Source organism: Oncorhynchus mykiss, chromosome 23 (genome assembly GCF_013265735.2).
Source record: "Oncorhynchus mykiss isolate Arlee chromosome 23, USDA_OmykA_1.1, whole genome shotgun sequence".
In the NCBI taxonomy this organism is placed as follows: Eukaryota; Metazoa; Chordata; class Actinopteri; order Salmoniformes; family Salmonidae; genus Oncorhynchus; species Oncorhynchus mykiss.
In genome coordinates this window covers 14739523-14758862 of record NC_048587.1, presented here as the reverse complement: position 1 = coordinate 14758862, position 19340 = coordinate 14739523, and the positions used below count along the sequence as shown (strand labels likewise).

At 40.3% G+C, this 19340-nt stretch overlaps 1 protein-coding gene across 2 annotated transcripts in view; it reads left to right on the top strand.

The window, feature by feature from the left end:
• The first annotated feature begins 1107 nt into the window (after positions 1 to 1107).
• Positions 1108 to 19340, top strand: part of LOC110502313 (adhesion G protein-coupled receptor A3) — a 260754-nt gene continuing 242521 nt past the window's right edge. For both annotated transcript variants that reach the window (XM_036959858.1, XM_036959857.1), the window contains exon 1: positions 1108 to 1902. In XM_036959858.1, the coding sequence (XP_036815753.1) occupies positions 1685 to 1902 (218 nt within the window). In that variant the 5' untranslated portion in view covers positions 1108 to 1684. The remainder of the gene's footprint in view (positions 1903 to 19340) is intronic.

The window sequence follows — 19340 nt, the reverse complement described above, 5'->3', positions numbered from 1 at the left end:
AACCAGCTGTCTAGGCTTCTGCGTCTCCCAGGACTGTGCTCTGACTACAGGCATGCGTGGAAAATTATTAATATTATTTCATCTTCTGTAGGATACAGTACTGAACAACTTACACTCCCTAAAAATGTGGACCTACTGCAGGGGCGGATTGGGACCAGAAATCAGCCCTGGCATTTCTAACATGCTGGCCCATTTCTCCCTCAAGTCCCCTTTTATTTTGTGAGAGCCACCAAGTCATATCTTATATCTGCTTTATTAGTGTAAAGTCATGCCATGAATGTATCTATTTGCTTTACGTTCGGATCTTATTGTTGAATAGGTATATTGTAGCCTGTAGGTCTATGCTCCCACATTACTCATCTCCAATGAGTGTATACAAAACATGGACTATGCGTTGTCGATTCGTGTGTTTGTCAGTAGTCCATTGATAGCTTATTGTTGCCTATCAACTTGACGGGAGGCATTCAATAATGAGCCTGCTACTGCTATAGCTTTCTATGAAGCACAATTTTTATTCAGTCATAGGTTATAAGACTGAGATTTCAATGTCGTTTTTTCCCCTGTGGTACTTTTATTTGGTTCCCTAGAGATTACACGTATTATCAAGGTAGAATATGCTTTTTTCTTAGTTGCTAAGGTGAGACGGTGCTGATGCATTTTTTCCTGAATAAGTAAGCAATTATCTAACATCTCTCTCTCAGCATGACATTGAGTTTGAATCCTGGAGCCAGGGAACAAATTGATATATTTATTTAGGCTATAAGGGTGTCCTCCAATGACCGTTTACCAATTGGTCATCTGATGGCAGATGTATCTGAGCCTGAGCCCCTGTGCCATTCAATTTCAGAACCATGTGATACTTAGATTGATGTGTGTTGACATCATACAAATATAATTACTATTAATTATAGGTCTAAACATTTTTATTTCTATGGTTTGCATAATATAATGTTCACTGTGGTCTTAAATACAATTACATGTTTTTGTTTTAGAACAGGTTACATGAATGTATTGATTTGAGGTTTACCCATGTAATAAAAATACACATTTTTGCCCCTTGGCTTCGAGGGGGAGGGACTTCAGCTTCCATGCTGCTGATGACTTCGCAACAAGTCCCATGGTTGAAGACGCGAGACGTGGATGGGAATATCTGTGGCAACCTGTTGATAACGGAGTTATGACAATGGATAACTTAGTAGGAGTACTATGACAAAAGTGACAATCGACACATTGAAAGAACATCTTGTTCCTGCCGACGGCGAAGACGGCGTAATACGCTACTGCATTCCCACGCGTCAAACTTTTAGGATACCGGTAACAAACTTGCAAACCTTTATCTAGGAACGTTTTGGTAGTCGACAAAAGCGACACGTTTCTGTGTAAATGAGAAACAAATCATAGAAATGGCACAGCGCGGGGAAACAATATGTTACAAAGCAAAGACCTTCGTTATGCATGATTTTTATTTTATTTTTGACTTACAGGTAGCATGTACATTATGAGACACAACAGGTGTTGTCAGTAGTAACGCGCAGACTTTGATTAAAATACAAGAACAAGTCACTTGGTCGGTAGCTAAAGTTAACCATCCACCAAGAAGAAGCCTATGTGAAATGGTCTCCACTTGCTTTACAGACCGGGAAGAGATAACTTGAGAACAATTCAATAAAAGGCTCAGTTCACAATGAAAATGCTGAGATTACTTTGCATTGTTGTTGGGTTGTGGAGGACATGCCTGACGAACAGAAACTGCCCGGACCTCTTCATTGACAGCTGTCATTGCACCTCTGAGAGGTCCAAGGAATTGAGCAGACAAAATGTCTGGGTGAAGGTGGTGTGTGATGATGTGGAATTAATGGACACTCTACAACCCAGTTTCTTACCTAACAAAACAGTTTCCCTGTGAGTATGACATTAAACAATCAATAAAACAGTAGTTGAACAAAGGTTGTTAAAAAAAATAGATAAATCATTAACCAGGGCACCACTTATGAAAAAATAGTGTAGTCAGAGTGCAGTACACTGCATTATACCTGCAGTAAGGGTGCAATATAACTGCAGTATGCAGCAAATTCTGCTTCCAAAATAAAAACATTTACTCCAGTAATTTTGCAGTGTATCTGGAGTGCATAATAACTGCAGTATGTTGCAGTTATTATGCAATTACTGCATCCAAAATACTACAGTCCACTGCAGTTACTGCACTTTTAACCTGCTGTTAAAATGAACAGATATGAGAGGAAACTGCTATCTTTTTTTTGTAAGGAAGAATATCACAGCATCCATTAATCTTAGATATCTGTGACAAAAAATGGCAACCTAGTACTCAGCAGACCAGTTGTACACACCATGTATGGAATTATAAATCACTGTATTTCCCCTTTCTGCATATCCTTTGTACATGTTGGTTACTGAAGAAGTTATAGATAGTGTGCCCTTTTCCTTTTCCTCCTTTTGACTGACCAGCTCTACAAAAATAGCTATTTTCAGCGTTTTCCTCTCCAATATCCGGTGATGCACCATTTGTAATGTATGAAAGGTTGCTCAAAGAGAATAAACTGATTAAAAAGGAACAAGCAAGAATAATCTTATTCACCATAAAGGGCCTGTCAGATGAAATAAGAGAAAGCACTTTACAGTTCTGAGAGTGGAGAGCTTACCTAAGCACATTCAACCTGCAGGTGTGGAAATTGACTAGGCCCACTAGCGTTATAGACTGTATGGAAAGGTCTTTCTTTGAGGGAGAAAAAAAGCAAATAGGAAATGTAAAGGGAGCTTCTCTATTCCAAACACTGTTGCAGAATATTGTTGAAATATGAATGTTGATGGGCCATAATTAATTATAGCAATATGGATATTAAATGACATTCTGAGTAGCTTTGGCCATATTTAATGTTAACAGAGTAATTCCGCTGCTCTGAGATACATGGTTACTTATGCGCCAAGGCTAATCTTGTCTTCGCTTGCTTCAATTGTTGTTGCAGTTGTGCCTGGATGCGATTTATAACATTTTAATTTGAGGAAGTGTTCTTCATGGACATACAGCTTTGTTCTTTACTGACAATATTGGGTTCCTGGTCATGTTTAGGATAAATTAATTGTCCCCTGAAATAGCACAAGCGTCTTCTTTTTGTCCGATAAATCAACGCCCCTTGGCAGGAAATTAGGTGTATCCTTCATTGTAACAACAGTTTACAATTAAAATAGTATTTTTAAGAAAAAATATTTTTTTGAATACAAATACAAAAAAAGTTAAAAAAAATAAAAAAAAGTAATTTAAACTGATAAATGTAATGATCCCTGTCTTTCCCCGGGTCAACAAGCCAATATCCTCAAGCAGGCCCCATGGTTGGCCGGGAAGCAGTTTTCATGCATTAGGAAACGTGACCTTTGTCGGGCCGAAGTGGCCTCCCACATCTCCATTTTATTTAGACATGCTGTGAAAATAAACAGATATGAGAGGAAAGTAGGCTGTGCACATCGTGTCATACACCAAGTGGATTCCCTAACTAGCGGATCTCTCCTAATGCTTCCCTTTGGCCTCCTTCATTGTCCCTTTAATTCACTTCAGCTCTACAGATAATGAGTTCTGTATCAGTAGCCTTTTCATTATGGCACTTTCAGTATTCTTTTCCCCAGAGTGGATGCGTTCTATTCACAAGTAAATATATGTGTAGAGCTTGTAATGAAATGGCAGCACTGTCCATACGTCTTTGCTCTCATTTTCACTATATTGCATTCGTTCTATGTGCATCTCTAGTCTCAATGAATTACATATTTCTATGAAGTTACAAACGACTCCTAACATAACTGATTGAAGAGAAAAATGAAATGTGTGTGATGTCCATAATTCCTAGCAGCTGTAGACTCCAGAGCAGCAGAAACCCTCTATTAACACCTCTGCCTGTTTCCCTATCCAAAACGTGGGAGAAGTTGCTCCAGTGTTGGAGTGGAGCCTGACAGCTCTGTTGACCTTGAGGCCTATCTGGTGTAATTGTTTCAGTGGCAAGTAGGAGAGAAGGAGAGAGAGGCGCTGTGTCTCTGTGGAGAACAGTAGCAGGGATTGTAGCTGACACCTGTCTTAAGCAAAGCATTGGCTAGTGAACATGGCACTGGCCTAAGAGAGAAGGGAGACAGAGGGGAGAACGAGGGAGAGAAAGTAAGAGAGAGGAGCCGGGGGGCATATGGTGGGAGGGAGTGAGCGAGAGGGAGAAAATGAGAGAGAAACATTTAGAAGGATAGAGGAAGTGACAGGGAAGGAGACTCGGAAAGAGTGACACAGAACACAGAGGGAGACAGGAAGTGTTGTGAAAAGAGATGTTTGGGTTAATGAGATGGAAGGAGCGATGGAGAGAACGTGACAGAGAAACACAAACATTGTTTGCAGGCGGTTGTTGCTCAGTCATAGTTGTAATGCAAACCTACCCTGCAAACAAGATCTTTCTACTTTTAGATATTGTATTTGACAAGATGTGTGCTCTGCATTTGCATAGCTGACAGCAAAGAAGTTTGGACTTTGTTTGTCTCCTTCTCAGAGATTTGCAGTGCAACAGTCCTGTCATATTTTTTACCTTGTAAGACTCAGTTTTAAGAACATTGCAGTATAAGCTTGTAGCTAATGTAGCATCAGCATGCATATAGCATTTACAGTTTCAGTTGCCAACGGTTATCTACTTTCAGATTTGGACATCCTCTACAGAAGAGCCACAAAAAAGCCCCCAAAGGCTCCAGTCTCTCCCAAGGTGAAGCTTGTGGAAAATAAAATGAGTGCATTGGTTTGGGGTAGGGACATGTCTGGCATAGGTCTACAGTAGCCTTTGTGGGCGATGATCACACTGGAGACAGGAGGGGCTGTTAGTGGTAGTCTGGATGGCAGTGATCGTGAGGCCATCCTTCACATTATTCTGGGAATGACATAGTAATGTAAAACATTCATAGATGGGGGTTGCAGGGAAGGCAACCCCACAACAGTGGGACTGATAGGAAGTGCTTTTGCATATGTCTTCCCCACTCGTTATGATGACTATGATTGTTCACCTGTGTTAGACCAGAAATGTGAGGTCAGTATGAACCTCCATTTCTGGCTTTTCACTTTCTAGATGGGTAAAAATTAGACTTGGAGGGGATATTACATTGTATGACTTTTGTTATTTTCCCCACTCATAATGTCAGGTGATTGTTTACCTACAGTATATGTTGGACTGGCTTGTGGCTAGTATTGACCAGTATGCGTCAGATAAGCCAGAGCCTTGAAGGAACAAGGTATAAGAAGGACACCGGTGACCTTGCTTATGAAAGACGGCCTTTCTGTCCTCGTGGAGTGTTTTTGCGTGCTATCTATAAACCTATTTCCTTGCTTGGCTCGCTCTATTGTTCCTCAGGTGGTGTTGGCGGCTGCTCTGCTCTTCTCTGTTCTGAGTGGTTTATCATGAATATTTCATAGACATGTACGAGTAGCCCCTCTATATTATCTGTGCATTATCACACAGATGACCCCACTAGCAGGGATGGAGCAGAGAACGAATGCCTCTCGGTCCGTAAAAGGAAGCAGTTTAATACGCTACACGCAGGCCTTTAATCTAAAGAGACATGGCCAAATAGACCCTATATACAGTCACAGGGGAATGCGGCTGAAGCTACTAGCCGCAATGCTTATCCATGGTCTCTTTCTCATTCCCTCTCCTGGCGCTTTTTTTCCCAGTGCCCTTAGTTTAGGTTTGAAAAGTGACAGGTTCATCTTTAGATAAGTGACTTTCCAGTAATAATCTCCCAAGCCTAGAGGAAATGGTTATTTTCTCAGAACTATGTCCCCAGATGCTACTATAGGATCTATAGGAGTCCGGGGACTCAGAAGTCAGGCTCATCCATTACCCTGTATGTAACCCTTTCAAAGCCTTAGGCCCTATACCTTTATCACACTTGACATTGACCCACAGTAGCAAGACCACAACCTGAGGGATCTCTACGATCTGTGGCTATAATGTTTTATTGTGGGAGATGGATTTAGACTGCATGTTATTTTTAAGAAACTTGAAGTGGTTTGTTGTTGTTGTTGGTCTATAGTGTAATTGTTAGGCTGTCCAAGAAGCCACACTTCACAGTGCCCAGTAATGAATCATATCAAGCTGCTAGCTTTCTCTGGAAAATACTTGTTAGCATTGGGTGTCAAATGCTGTATTATAATATAGGTTATGGTTTCAAAGGACACCCTGATCAGTTTTGCAATATGAGATGATAATGACTCACAGCACCAGTGTTCGTGACCATTGGGTGAGCGGAAAGCTTGCAAATCACACAATACCCTCGAAAACCCAAGAATGTGTACAAACGCAGTGCGAATGTGGACTGTCTAAAAATATTAAGGAAGAAAAATACAATGTGTGCCAAGGATACTCTCTGGTCTGTTATCCTTACCTCCTCCCTTCACCATTGAGTAAATACCAAGGTTATTTAAACTTTCATATGTCTGCTATCGTGCAGGCAGCCAAACCTTTGGAAGCATGTTTTGTTTTCCCCATTTTTTTATTTTTTTGACATGTCGTAAAACAGCGTTTAAAAGCCTGCAGTGCGCTGCTTCTGTTGCAGGGAGTGGTCACAGTAAGTAGTCTTTTTGAGGTCGCTCCATTTTCAGTTTTTTTGTATTTTTTAAATTATATAAAATGCATTATGAAATAATGACATTAGAATGATTTTAGCTTTTTAATTGAAATTCCAAATGCAAAAATAGTGAACATTCAATCGCCAAAACATTGAAAATGATTCCATTGTCTCTGTCAGGTCCACATTGTGCAGGGTTGGACGATATGGCCAACATGTCATATCACTGTATTTTTATAACAATTGGACGGTATTTTATGTTTTTGAATAATAAAAGTTATTAATTTGCTTTGAGTGGTGTGAGAACCTAGGGTGGCAACACATACATTCTAAGTGATTTCAATGGTTCTTTCTCCATTCTGATTTGTTTTATGCAATTCAAATTCAATCCCAATTTTTTTTTTGCATTTCAGGCACTCATTTGAGATCATTTCCACACTGACACCTGGGGCTGCACGATATGGGCAAACAATCTAGGCCTTATATTTAACCAGATGTTGCAATTGTGATTTAACTTGCGATTTAGAGCAACACACTTGGGTGAACGGTTGGAATCATGGAAATGGAATGATTATTATGATTAGCTATAATATTAGAATTAGAATTAGAATATACTAGTGGGCACTTTGAATACTGTGTTTGACATGACAACGAATGAAAATGCCAGGGAGGAGTTATTGTGACAGGGTAGGAACCAAAGTGTTGATAAGTGTTTCCTAGGGGACCCTATGATCTTTGGCTACATTTCATGTTTTCTCTTAGCTACTTTAAGTAGCTAACGTATTCATGCTTCACGTATTCCTTTGATTTAGAAGATACTGTTGCACAAACTAAATGCTGATTTAGGTCTACACCATCACTGGTATTATCAGGCTGTAGAGGTGAATTACGTTTGCTCTGACTCAGTACATTTATTAGCTATCTAGCCAGCTAACTAATGATTAGCATTAGCTGCTAACAAGATTTAGGCTCAACTTGCTAAGAAAAGACAAACTAGCTGTTTGCAGTAAGAAACACAAACTAATAGTGCAATTATAGAATGCAAAGAAGCAAAGAGAAAACAGCATCAAACAGCATCAACAGCAACAAAATTGTTGCATGTGCTACATTGACCACGCAGACTGAATGCAAGTGTCTCGTGGTCGAGGAACAACAAATGTTCTCCATGAGTAGGGGCGGGGCTAGGTCTGTGTGGAAAGTGGTATAGACTGAGAGAGTGGTGAGAGATGACTCAAGTAGCGAAGTAAACTATAAAAATTGACTTTACACACGGGATATCACATTTAACAAACTGAACATTCAAATACCGTTATAGAAGGTAAAGTAAAAACCCAAACCGATCTGTGCATCAATAATGGTACAGTGCCTTCGGAAAGTATTCAGTATTCCATCGACTTTTTCCACATTTTGTTACGTTACAGCCATATTTTAAAATGGATTCATACTTGATTGGAGTCCACCTGTGGTAAATTCAATTGATTGGACATGATTTGGAATGGCACACACCTGTCTGTCCCACAGTTGACAGTGCATGTCAGAGCAAAAACCAAGCCATCAGGTCGAAGGAATTGTCCTTAGAGCTCCGACACAGGATTGTATCGAGGCACAAATCTGGGGAAGGGTACCAAAAAATGTCTGCAGCGTTGAAGGTCCCCAAGAACAGTGGCCTCCATCATTCTTAAATGGATGAAGTTTGGAGCCACCAAGACTCTTCCTAGAGCTGGCCGCCTGGCCAAACTGACCAATCAGGGGAGAAGGGCCTTGGTCAGGGAGGTGACCAAGAACGCAATGGTCACTCTGACAGAGCTCTAGAGTTCCTCTGTGGAGATGGGAGAACCTTCCAGAAGGACAACCATCTCTGCAGCACTCCACCAATCAGGCCTTTATGGTCGAGTGGCCAGACGAAAGCCACTCTTCAGTAAAAGACACGTGACAGGCACCTAAAGGACTTTCAGACCATGAGAAACAAGATTCTCTGGTCTGATAAAACCAAGAACTCTTTGGCCTGAATGCCAAGTGTCATGTCTGGAGGAAACCTGGCACCATCCCTACGGTGAAGCATGGTAGTGGCAGCATCATGCTGTGGGGATGCTTTTCAACAGAAGGGACTCGAAGACTTGTCAGGATCGAGGCAAAGATGAATGGAGCCTAAGCGCACAGCCAAGACAATGTAGGAGTGGCTTTGGGACAAGTGAATGTCCTTGAGTGGCCTAGCCAGAGCCCGGACTAACCCAATCAAACATATCTGGAGAGACCTGAAAATAACTGTGCAACAACACTCCCCATCCAACTTGACAGAACTTGAGAGGATCTGCAGAGAAGAATGGGAAAAACTCCCCAAATACAGGTGTGCCAAGCTTGTAGCATCATACCCAAGAAGACTCAAGGCTATAATCACTTCTAAAGGTGGTTCAACAACGAACTGAGTCAAGGGTCTAAATACTTATGTAAATGTGATATTTTTTTGTTTTTGTTTTGGTATAAATTTAGCAAAGATGTCTAAGAACCTGTTTTTGCTTTGTATTGTGTGTAGATTGAGGGAGTGGGGGAGTGGAAAAAAACAATTTAATACATTTTAGAATAAGGCTGTAACGTAAAAAGTCAAGGGGTCTGAATGCTTTCCAAAGGCACTGTATATCATAAAATACAGTGTACCGCCCAGCCCTACAGATAAATAGAAAAATAAGAAATTACTATGAAATAATCAAATATTGCAGTTCTGTATATTTATTGAATTACTCTATTATTTTTCATTCCTTTAAGTCGTCATGTAATCGCTGCTCAGGCAGTAGCAGTCAGCTAGCCAGACCATCTAACGTTATCTATGTGCTCCCCATACTGTAGTCTTTAGTCTTCCCAATTTAGCTAGCCTGCCTAAGTATGCTGCAGAGCTGTCTGGAAGAATTATTTGACTATTTCTTCAAAGTAGATAAGGCATTCTGTCACAAACTGTCTCTGACCCTCTCATCATAGTGTTGTGTACATTTCTCTCTCATGCTGTCTGTGTGTATCTAATAAGTTAACGTAGCAGGCATAGAAGTGTGTCCTTCCAGAGATCTGTATAATGACGAGATGCTCATGTCTTCGCCCTAAGAAAAGTTGAGAAGGCAGGCGACAAGCGCAGTCCAAAATAGGCCCTTAGAAAAGCATTGGGCTTGTTTTGCATTAAGTCTGGACTAGGGCTGTGGCGGTCACAAAATTTTGTCAGTCGGTGATTGTCAAGCAAATAACTGTCGGTCTCACAGTAATTGACCTTATGATCAACATAAACACATTTAACATCTCCTGGCTTCCACACAGCCATTTAAAAAAAGTCTAATACATCCAAGTAATATAGCCTACACCTTCACAATAAATCCATTATTTAGAAGCATGATATGAAGAAAATGTAGTCTATTTCGGAAGAAAAGAATAGCATACTGTGAGTTATGTTAGGTCCTAATGCGGCTATGCCAAATGGCTGTGGGCTACACTAGTTCATTTAGCAGACACGATTTGCTTATAATTCCTTGGCATTATAGTAGGAAGAATATAATTGAACAAAGCTGAATAAAATATACACATTTTCCCCAAGCGGTTTGGAGTGTGCACGTGCACCTATTCTGTGTTGAGCAGTTAACGAAGAAATAGGTACTCCTATATGATTCATTTAGAATTATTACTGTAACTTTAGTTGTTCTACAAGCATTGGGCTATACGGTTTGATTTCTAATACATTGTAAGGCTGCATGATGAGATTCAAATGATGATTTGAAAAAAGTTGCTTGAAAGGCATGAGCTCTGCTTTGTTTTTTTGCTCAGGCTGTACGCACTCCAATAGTCTCTCATTCACAATTTGACAAGCACTTGATAATGCCTAACATTTCACGGTGGCATCCCCTTTGTGGCTCTGTCCCTAAAAAAATCCATGCCTTTTGCGGCCCGGAATGCTACGTCTTGCCCTTCTCCCCGAGTGTGCTGCGCAATCGGAAGCCCTCATTCACATGGCTCTCCTTCACGCGATCGGGTCTTTCTCACAGGCTATAAATGAAGACCGACACATCCGGGGCGCAACTGCACACGTCCTTATCCAATTCCGAGGTGCATATTGAAGATATTGGAAGAACTGTCCTCATTTACTTTTCATCAGCCAACAAGATGAGGAGGCCCAATGAACAGCAAAAGCACTAGCCTATGTCAATCTACTATTCCCCCATAGTACAAAAGTCAACCTATTCTGTGCGAGAAATAAATATTCCAAACATAGTATGAGAGTTGTGGGATGCGATAGATCCCAAATTAATACAACCACTAGCAAAAAAATGTGGGCTAGACTACTTAAGGACTATGATTGAGAAAAGGTCGCAAAAAAAAGGCTTTGTTTCTTATGCTGGGCATCATTCACAAGTGATAATATATATAGGCTAATATTGTCACCCATCAGACTTTTCTTGATTTAATTGTGTCTTTAAATATACTAAATAATATATTTTTAACATTTGTTTTGATTTAGAATGGACCATTATCATGCACCTGTATCAAAACAGAGGCAAGCGGGGAAAAAAGTAATCTATGAACTTAAATAACGAATGGAGGACGCTTTTCCCCATGGTTTATTTTCATGCCAGCCAGGTAGGCTTTACTCCTGTTGTAAATATAAGCAATGTGCTTAATATTTGGAAAGTTGAGAAAAAATAACATAGTAGGCCTAGCTTATATAAAGCTGATGGGAGCCTCGTCTTTTTATTAGTGGCCATCACTCAGTTTTCTCCCGCAATTGCATAGCCAGTTGAAATGTTGCGTAACATGAAGTGTTTGATTCGATTTTTTAATACATTTGCATTGATGTCAGCATGATTAGAGGGACAATAGAGTGCTGAGTACCAAGCAGTTAGCAAGTTTGGTAGGCTACTAATAACCAGCAGCATCAGAGCTTGGAGAAGCCTAATTACCGTGACTCAACGGTCATGTGGAATTTGACTGCCTTCATGACTTGTGACCGCCAGTGTGGAGGTAATACGGTCACCGCAACAACCCTAGTTTGGACCCAACAGGACCTTGAACAGCTTCTACCCCGAAGCTATAAGACTGCTTAATAGATAGTTCAATAGTCAACCAATAACTAACCAGTTTATCTGCATTGACCCTTTTTGCAATAATCTAATTGACTCAGAACATACACTGCTGTTGCTGTTTATTATCTATCCCGGTGCCTTGTCACTTTATCCCTACCTACAGTTGAAATCGGAAGTTTACATACACCTTAGCCAAATACATTTAAACTCAGTTTTTCACAATTCCTGACATTTAATCCAAGTAAAAATTCCCTGTCTTAGGTCAGTTAGGATCACCACTTCATTTTAAGAATGTGAAATGTCAGAATAATAGTAGAGAGTGATTTATTTCATCTTTTATTTCTTTCATCACATTCCCAGTGGGTCAGAAGTTTAGACACTCAATTAGTATTTGGTAGCATTGTCTTTACATTGTTTAACTTGGGTCAAACGTTTCGGGTAGCCTTCCACGGGCTTCCCACAAACACCTGACAGTGCTGGTGTAAAGATGTCAGGTTTTAAGCCTCCTTGCTCGCACATGCTTTTTCAGTTCTGCCCACAAATTGTCTATAGGATGGAGGTCAGGGCTTTGTGATGGCCACTCCAATACCTTGACTTTGTTGTCCTGAAGCCATTTTGCCACAACTTTGGAAATATGCGTGGGGTCATTGTCCATTTGGAAGACCCACTTGCAACCAAGCTTTAACTTCCTGACTGATGTCTTGAGATGTTGCTTCAATATATCCACAGAATTGATCATCCTCATGATGCCATCTATTTTGTGAAGTGCACCAGTCCCTCCTGCAGCAAAGCAACCCCACAACATGATGCTGCCACCCCTGTGCTTCACGGTTCTTCGGCTTGCAAGCATCTCCCTTTTTCCTCAAAACATAACGATGGTCATTATGGCCAAACAGTTCTATTTTTGTTTCATCAGACCAGAGGACATTTGCAAACCGTAGGCTGTCTTTTTTAATGGCGGTTTTGGCGCAGTGGCTTCTTCCTTACTGAGCGACGTTTCAGGTTTTTTCGATATAGGACTCATTTTACTGTGGATATAGAATCTTTTGTACTTGTTTCCTCAAGCATCTTCACAAGGTCCTTTGCTGTTGTTCTGGGATTGATTTGCACTTTTCGCACCAAAGTACGTTCATCTCTAGGAGACAGAACACGTCTTATTCCTGAGCGGTATGACAACTGCGTGGTCCATGGTCTTTATACTTGCGTACTATTGTTTGTACAGATGAACGTGGTACCTTCAGGCATTTGGAAATTGCTCCCAAGGATGAACCAGACGTGTGGAGGTCTTGGCTGATTTCTTTTGATTTTCCCATGATGTCAAGCAAAGAGGCAGTGAGTTTGAAGGTAGGCCTTGAAATACATCCACAGCTACACCTCTGAATGACTCAAATGATGTCAATTTTCCTCTCAGAAGCTTCTAAAGCCATTACATAATTTTCTGTAATTTTCCAAGCTGTTTAAAACTTCTTTTGAAATCTGATGTTTGTTGTTTTTCAACTCATTCCCCATCGAAAACACAGTGTCTATGGGGTCATTTTGCACTTCCTAAGGCTTCCACTAGAAGTCAACCGTCTTTAGAACCTTGTTTGATGCTTCTACTGTGAAGTGGGGGTGAATAAGGGCTGTTTGAGCCAGGTGTCTGGCAGAGTGCCATGAGCTCGTGACGTGCATTCACGTGAGAGTTAGCTTGTGTTCCACTGCATATCTACAGACAAAGGAATTCTCCGGTTGGAACATTATTGAAGATTTATGATAAAAACATCCTAAAGATTGATTCTATACTTCCACCATAATTTGCAAATAAATTCATAAAAAATCCTACAATGTGATTTTCTGGATTTTTTCCCTCATTTTGTCTGTCATAGTTGAAGTGTACCTATGATGAAAATTACAGGCCTCTCTCATCTTTTTAAGTGGGAGAACAACAATTGTTGGCTGACACAAAAAAAAAACGTTTTGCCCCTCTGTAGATGTATGTCCCAGCCGACTTGCCAGAACTATAGTTTGTTAACAAGAAATTTGTTGATTGGTTGAAAAGCGAGTTTTAATGACTCCAACCTAAGTGCATGTAAACTTCCGACTTCAACTGTATATGTACCTTAGAAGTCCGAAGTTTACATGCACTTAGGTTGGAGTCATTAAAACTCGCTTTTCAACCACTCAGCAAATTTCTTGTTAACAAACTGTAGTTTTGGCAAGTCGGTTAGGACATCTATTTTGTGCATGACACTTCGCAAAATAGATGGCATCATGAGGGCAGAAAATTATGTGGATAAATTGAAGCAACATCTCAAGACATCAGTCAGGAAGTTAAAATGACCCCAAGCATACTTCCAAAGTTGTGGCAAAATGGCTTAAGGAAAAAATCATTCTCTCTACTATTATTCTGACATTTCACATTCTTAAAATGAAGTGGTGATTCTATCTGACCTAAAACAGGGAATTTTCACTAGGATTAAATGTCAGGAATTGTGAAAAACTGAGTTTACATGTATTTGGCTAAGGTGTATGCAAACTTCCGACTTCTACTGTACATATCTACCTCAATTACCTCATACCCCTGCGCATATACTCGGTACACATGACTGTGTGTATAGCCAAGTTATCATTACTCATTGTGTATTTATTCCTTGTGTTATTTAAAAAAATATGATTTCTACTATTGCTCTTTTTTATTCTCTCTGCATTGTTGAGAAGGGCCTGTAAGTAATATTTTCATTGTTAGTCTACACCTGTTGTTTACAAAGCATGTGACAAATGAAATGTTATTTGCTTAATGAAATCTACCACTCCCTTCAGCCCAGCGTCCCACATAGTTCTTAACTTGATATCTATTGTGATCGATTTGATTTCTCCCTAGAGAAACGGCACATTGGGCTCACAAAGAACCCAAAGTAAATGGAATTCATGTAATTGAAAAGACTTCAATCAATTAGTTGTTTAATAACCCCCAAAAATAAAAAGTGGTGGTTATTCGCTCAGCACTAACCGTAGGGAACATATTAACTTCTTTCTTGGCTCTGCACTGCATGGGTCCTCAACACACCACATGCAGCACCACTTACTCAGTCTGCCCTCTCCGTTTGTGTGTTTGTGTGTCACCCTCTCAAATTGCAAACAATTTCAAACCACATGTTGCTCAACCATCGACCTACTATGTGATTTTGTCTTGGTAAATGGAATTGATTATTTCAAATGTTCCATGCCCTCCAGCATTAGCCTTAAAAATGTGGGCTTTGCAAGGTTACTGATTTGCACTAACCAAGCCAGATCCTTTTGAGGAAACAGTTTTATGGTCACAGTGTACTCCCTTCCTTGTCCAGTGGGGCGGCGACATGTGCAGATGTGCTCAGCTGTCAGGCAGGGCTTATTTGAAGTTCTGCTATAACCCACTTGAACTCCAGAGCAATGTCTGTTTTGCGTCCAAGGTCAATGTTTTTCTATATGAAATATGTTATTTTGGTTAGCTGTGCCTAGTAACTGGATATTATAGAATAACAGAGGGTTTGCAATGTTTGAAGAGAAGTGCCTGGAAATCATGGGGCCAGGCCTATCTGAATGCTTGCAATAGTTCACATTGTGATCTTTACCCTACTTGGTCCCCATGATTGGTGTCTTGGATCACATCATTTGAAGTTATTTTTGTTTCTGCACTTTTATAATAATACAGTCGAATGTCTCTGGTGTATGGCTGTCTCCGTTCTGTAATAGGGCTGTTTAGACCTCACAGAAATATCTCAGCTGTCTGTGGTCAGAGGGGAAAAGGAAAGCCAGGGTTGTGCTCTAGGAGAAGAGCTGATAGGGAGGTTGTACACCAAGTTCAACCAATTAGAACAACACACAAGTCCAATGAGACATGGATCTTTTTCAAAACAAAGATAATTTGCGCCATTTAAAGAGGTAATCTGCAGTTGCTGCATCCATTTTTGGAATGAAAAATGAATGGTGTGTACCCATTGATTCTTGAAGAATATAAATGATAAATGCTTCATGAGCTTAGTTCAACTGTTGTACCCCATAACAACCCCAAATATAAACTTGTTTTACTCCATTGTTTGTAAACAAAGTATATGTAAACAAACACTACATAGCCTTAAAACTATATGTTTGATATCATGGCTGGTCAGTCCTTGCATTCATAGCTCTGTCTATGAATTTGACAGTGGTTACATATCTCCAGCCCCATCCCTCAGGTTTTTACCGAAACAGGAGCAGGGTGGACACTTTATTATTGTTTCGACTGCTGATTGCCACTTTAAGGAAAACATTCAGTTTTAAATTGTGTTACGCTGTATGAATGAGCCATGTCAGCCTGTGTGTATTTGCGTGTGTGCGCGTGTGCGTGTCCTCTTGCGGTTCACAAGGCCTAACCCTTTGCATGTTAGTGCTAATCAGAGAAACACATGCAGAGAGTGATGACATACACCATTTGTTCCGGCCCAGCCAGACAATATTTAATTTGTCCGTTGCCCTGAAAGCAGCTTATCCTAGGAGAACATAATTGATATTGTAAATAGAAAGTTGGAAGGACACTCTAGAATTTAGTCATGCGCTGTTTACATAATGTTCAATTATGTTTTGCCTCTGATTTCCTGGACGTTGTGCAGAGGCCTAAGAGAGGTATGTGGGGATTGCCGAGGAGCTGGTTTCCTCTGCATACACAGTGCGGGACACGCTTGAGTTTGCACAAACAGAGGCTGCTTGCATTAGCGGTGCATGGGTAAAATCACCGAGGAAGCTGCCTGGAAAAAAGCCATATTAAAATTATGTTGTGGTAATTGCGTTGTTTGCTCTATAACCCATTAATTCTTATGCCACCGTGATATATATATACTGAACAAAAATATAAACGCATCATGAAACAATTTCAACTATTTTACTGAGTTGCAGTTAATAAAGGAAATCAGTCAATTTAAATAAATTAATTTGGGCCTAATCTATGGATTTCACATGACTGGGCAGGGGCACAGCCAAGGTTGAGACTGGGAGGGCATAGGCCCACCCACTTGGGAGCCAGGCCTTGCATATCAGAATGAGTTTTTTCCCCCACAAAAGGGCTTTATTACAGACAGAAATGCTTCTCAGTTTCATCAGCTGTCTAGGTGGCTGGTCTCAGACAATCCCGCAGGTGAAGAAGCCGGATGTGGAGGTCATAGGTTGGCGTGGTTATACGTGGTCTGTGGTTGTGAGGCCGGTTGGACATACTGCAAAATTCTCTAAAATAACGTTGGAGGCTGCTTATGGTCGAGAAATTAACATTAAATTATCTGGCAACAGCTCTGGTAGACATTCCTGCAGTCAGCATGCAAATTGCACACTTTCTGAAAACCTGAAACATCTGCCATTTTGTTGCGTGACAAAACTTCACATTTTAGAGTGGCCTTTTACTGTCCTCAGCACAAGGTGCATCTGTGTTATGATCATGCTGTTTAATCAGCTTCTTGACATACCACAACTGTCAGGTGGATGGATTATATTGGAAAAGGGATGTAAACAAATTTCTACACAAAAGCTGAGAGAAAAAGCTTTTTGTGCTTTTTTCTGGGATCTTTTATTTCAGCTCATAAAACATGGAACCAACACTTTACATGTGGTGTTTTATATTTTTGTTTAGTATACAATAAGGCAGAGACAACAAAAAGACAATCGTCACACAGTGGCGGAATACAGTACCAGTTAAAAGTTTGCGCACCTACTCATTCAAGGGCTTTTCTTTATTTGCACTATTTTCTACATTGTAGAATAATAGTGAAGACATCAAAACTATGAAATAACACAAGGAATCATGTAGTAACCAAAACAGAGATTCTTCAAAGTTGCCACCCTTTGCCTTGATGGAATGGAATTTCTTTCCGTTTTGAGCCAATCAGTTGTGTTGTGACAAGGTAGGGGTGGTATACAGAAGATATTCCTATTTGGTAAAATACCAAGTCCATATTCTGGCAAGAACAGCTCAAATAAGCAAAGAGAAGCGACAGTCTATCATTACTTTAAGACATGAAGGTCAGTCAATCCGGAACATTTCAAGAACTTTGAAAGTTTGTTCAAGTGCAGTCACAAAAACCATCCAGCGTTATAATGAAACTGGCTCTCATAAGGACCGCCACAGGAAAGGAAGACCCAGAGTTACCTCTGCTGCAGAGGATATGTTCATTAGTTACCAGCCTCAGAACATGCAGCCCAAATAAGTGCTTCACCGAGTTCAAGTAACAGACACATCTCAACAGCAACTGCTTAGAGGAGACTGCGTGAATCACACCTTCATGGTCGAATTGCTGCAAAGAAGCCACTACTAAAGGACAACAATAATAAGAAGAGACTTTCTTGGGCCAAGAACCACGAGAAATGGACATTAGACCGGTGGACATCTGTCTTTTGGTCTGATGAGTCCAAATGTGAGATTTTTGGTTCGAACTGCCAAGGCTTTGTGAGACTCAGAGTACGAGAACGGATGATCTCGGCATGTGTGGTTCCCACCATGAGGCATCGAGGAGGATGTGTGATGGTGTGGGGGTGCTTTGCTGGTGACACTGTTGGTGATTTATTTAGAATTCAAGGCACACTTAACCAGCATGGCTACCACAGCATTCTTCAGCAATACGCCATCCCATCCAGGTTGTGCTTAGTGGGACTATCATTTGCCAGATGTGTCCCCCTGCTTAAGCCTACATGTCCAGGCCCGTCTGAAGTTTGCTAGAGAGCATTTGGATGATCCAGAAGAAGATTGGGAGAATGTCATATGGTCAGATGAAACCAAAATATATTTTTTGGGGTAAAAACTTAACTCGTCGTGTTTGGAGGACAAATAATGCTGAGTTGCATCCAAAGAACACCATACCTACTGTGAAGCATGGGGGTGGAAACATCATGCTTTGGGGCTGGTTTTCTGCAAAGGGACCAGGACGACTGATCTGTGTAAAGGAAAGAATGAATGGGACCAATAAACTTTTGTTATTGACCAAATACTTATTTTCCACCATAATTTGCAAAATAAATTCATTAAAAATCCTACAATGTGATTTTCTGGATTTTTTTCTCATTTTGTCTGTCATAGTTGAAGTGTACCTATGATGAGAATTACAGGCCTCTCTCATCTTTTTAAGTGGGAGAACTTGCACAATTGGTGGCTGACTAAATACTTTTTTGCCCCACTGTATTTGTTACTTTTATATTATTTTTGTAAACAGTTAATTTATATGTGGGACCAATACATTGAATATGCCTAGGCAAAATGTTCAGGCACTTTGGAGAATTTGAAAAAACACTTGGATATCCCCTGTATGTCCCCCAAGACCAGCACAATGTTTGAGAGAGGTTGCTGTTGTAGAAACATTGTTTTTATAGTGAACAATAACTTTTAGGCACATACAGTGTGCATAACAGTGCAATTACCACTTCCGGACACTTTGGAGAGGTTAAAAGGACACTTGAATGTACCCTAGATACCCCTTAACACCACCAGAATGTTTTATATGGAGGTTGATATGGAATAAATTGTGTTTTTATACTGAAGAAATATAATTTAGGGATTGAAATATGTAATAGCACTGGAGTTATCTAATTTACAGACATATGTTACTTTGGAGAGGTTTAGGGACACGTTGAAACGTCCCGTGACCACACCTGACACCACATACGAAAACATCTGCCCATTTCAAGTTGTTAGGTTTATCGATCCCATTTTTATCT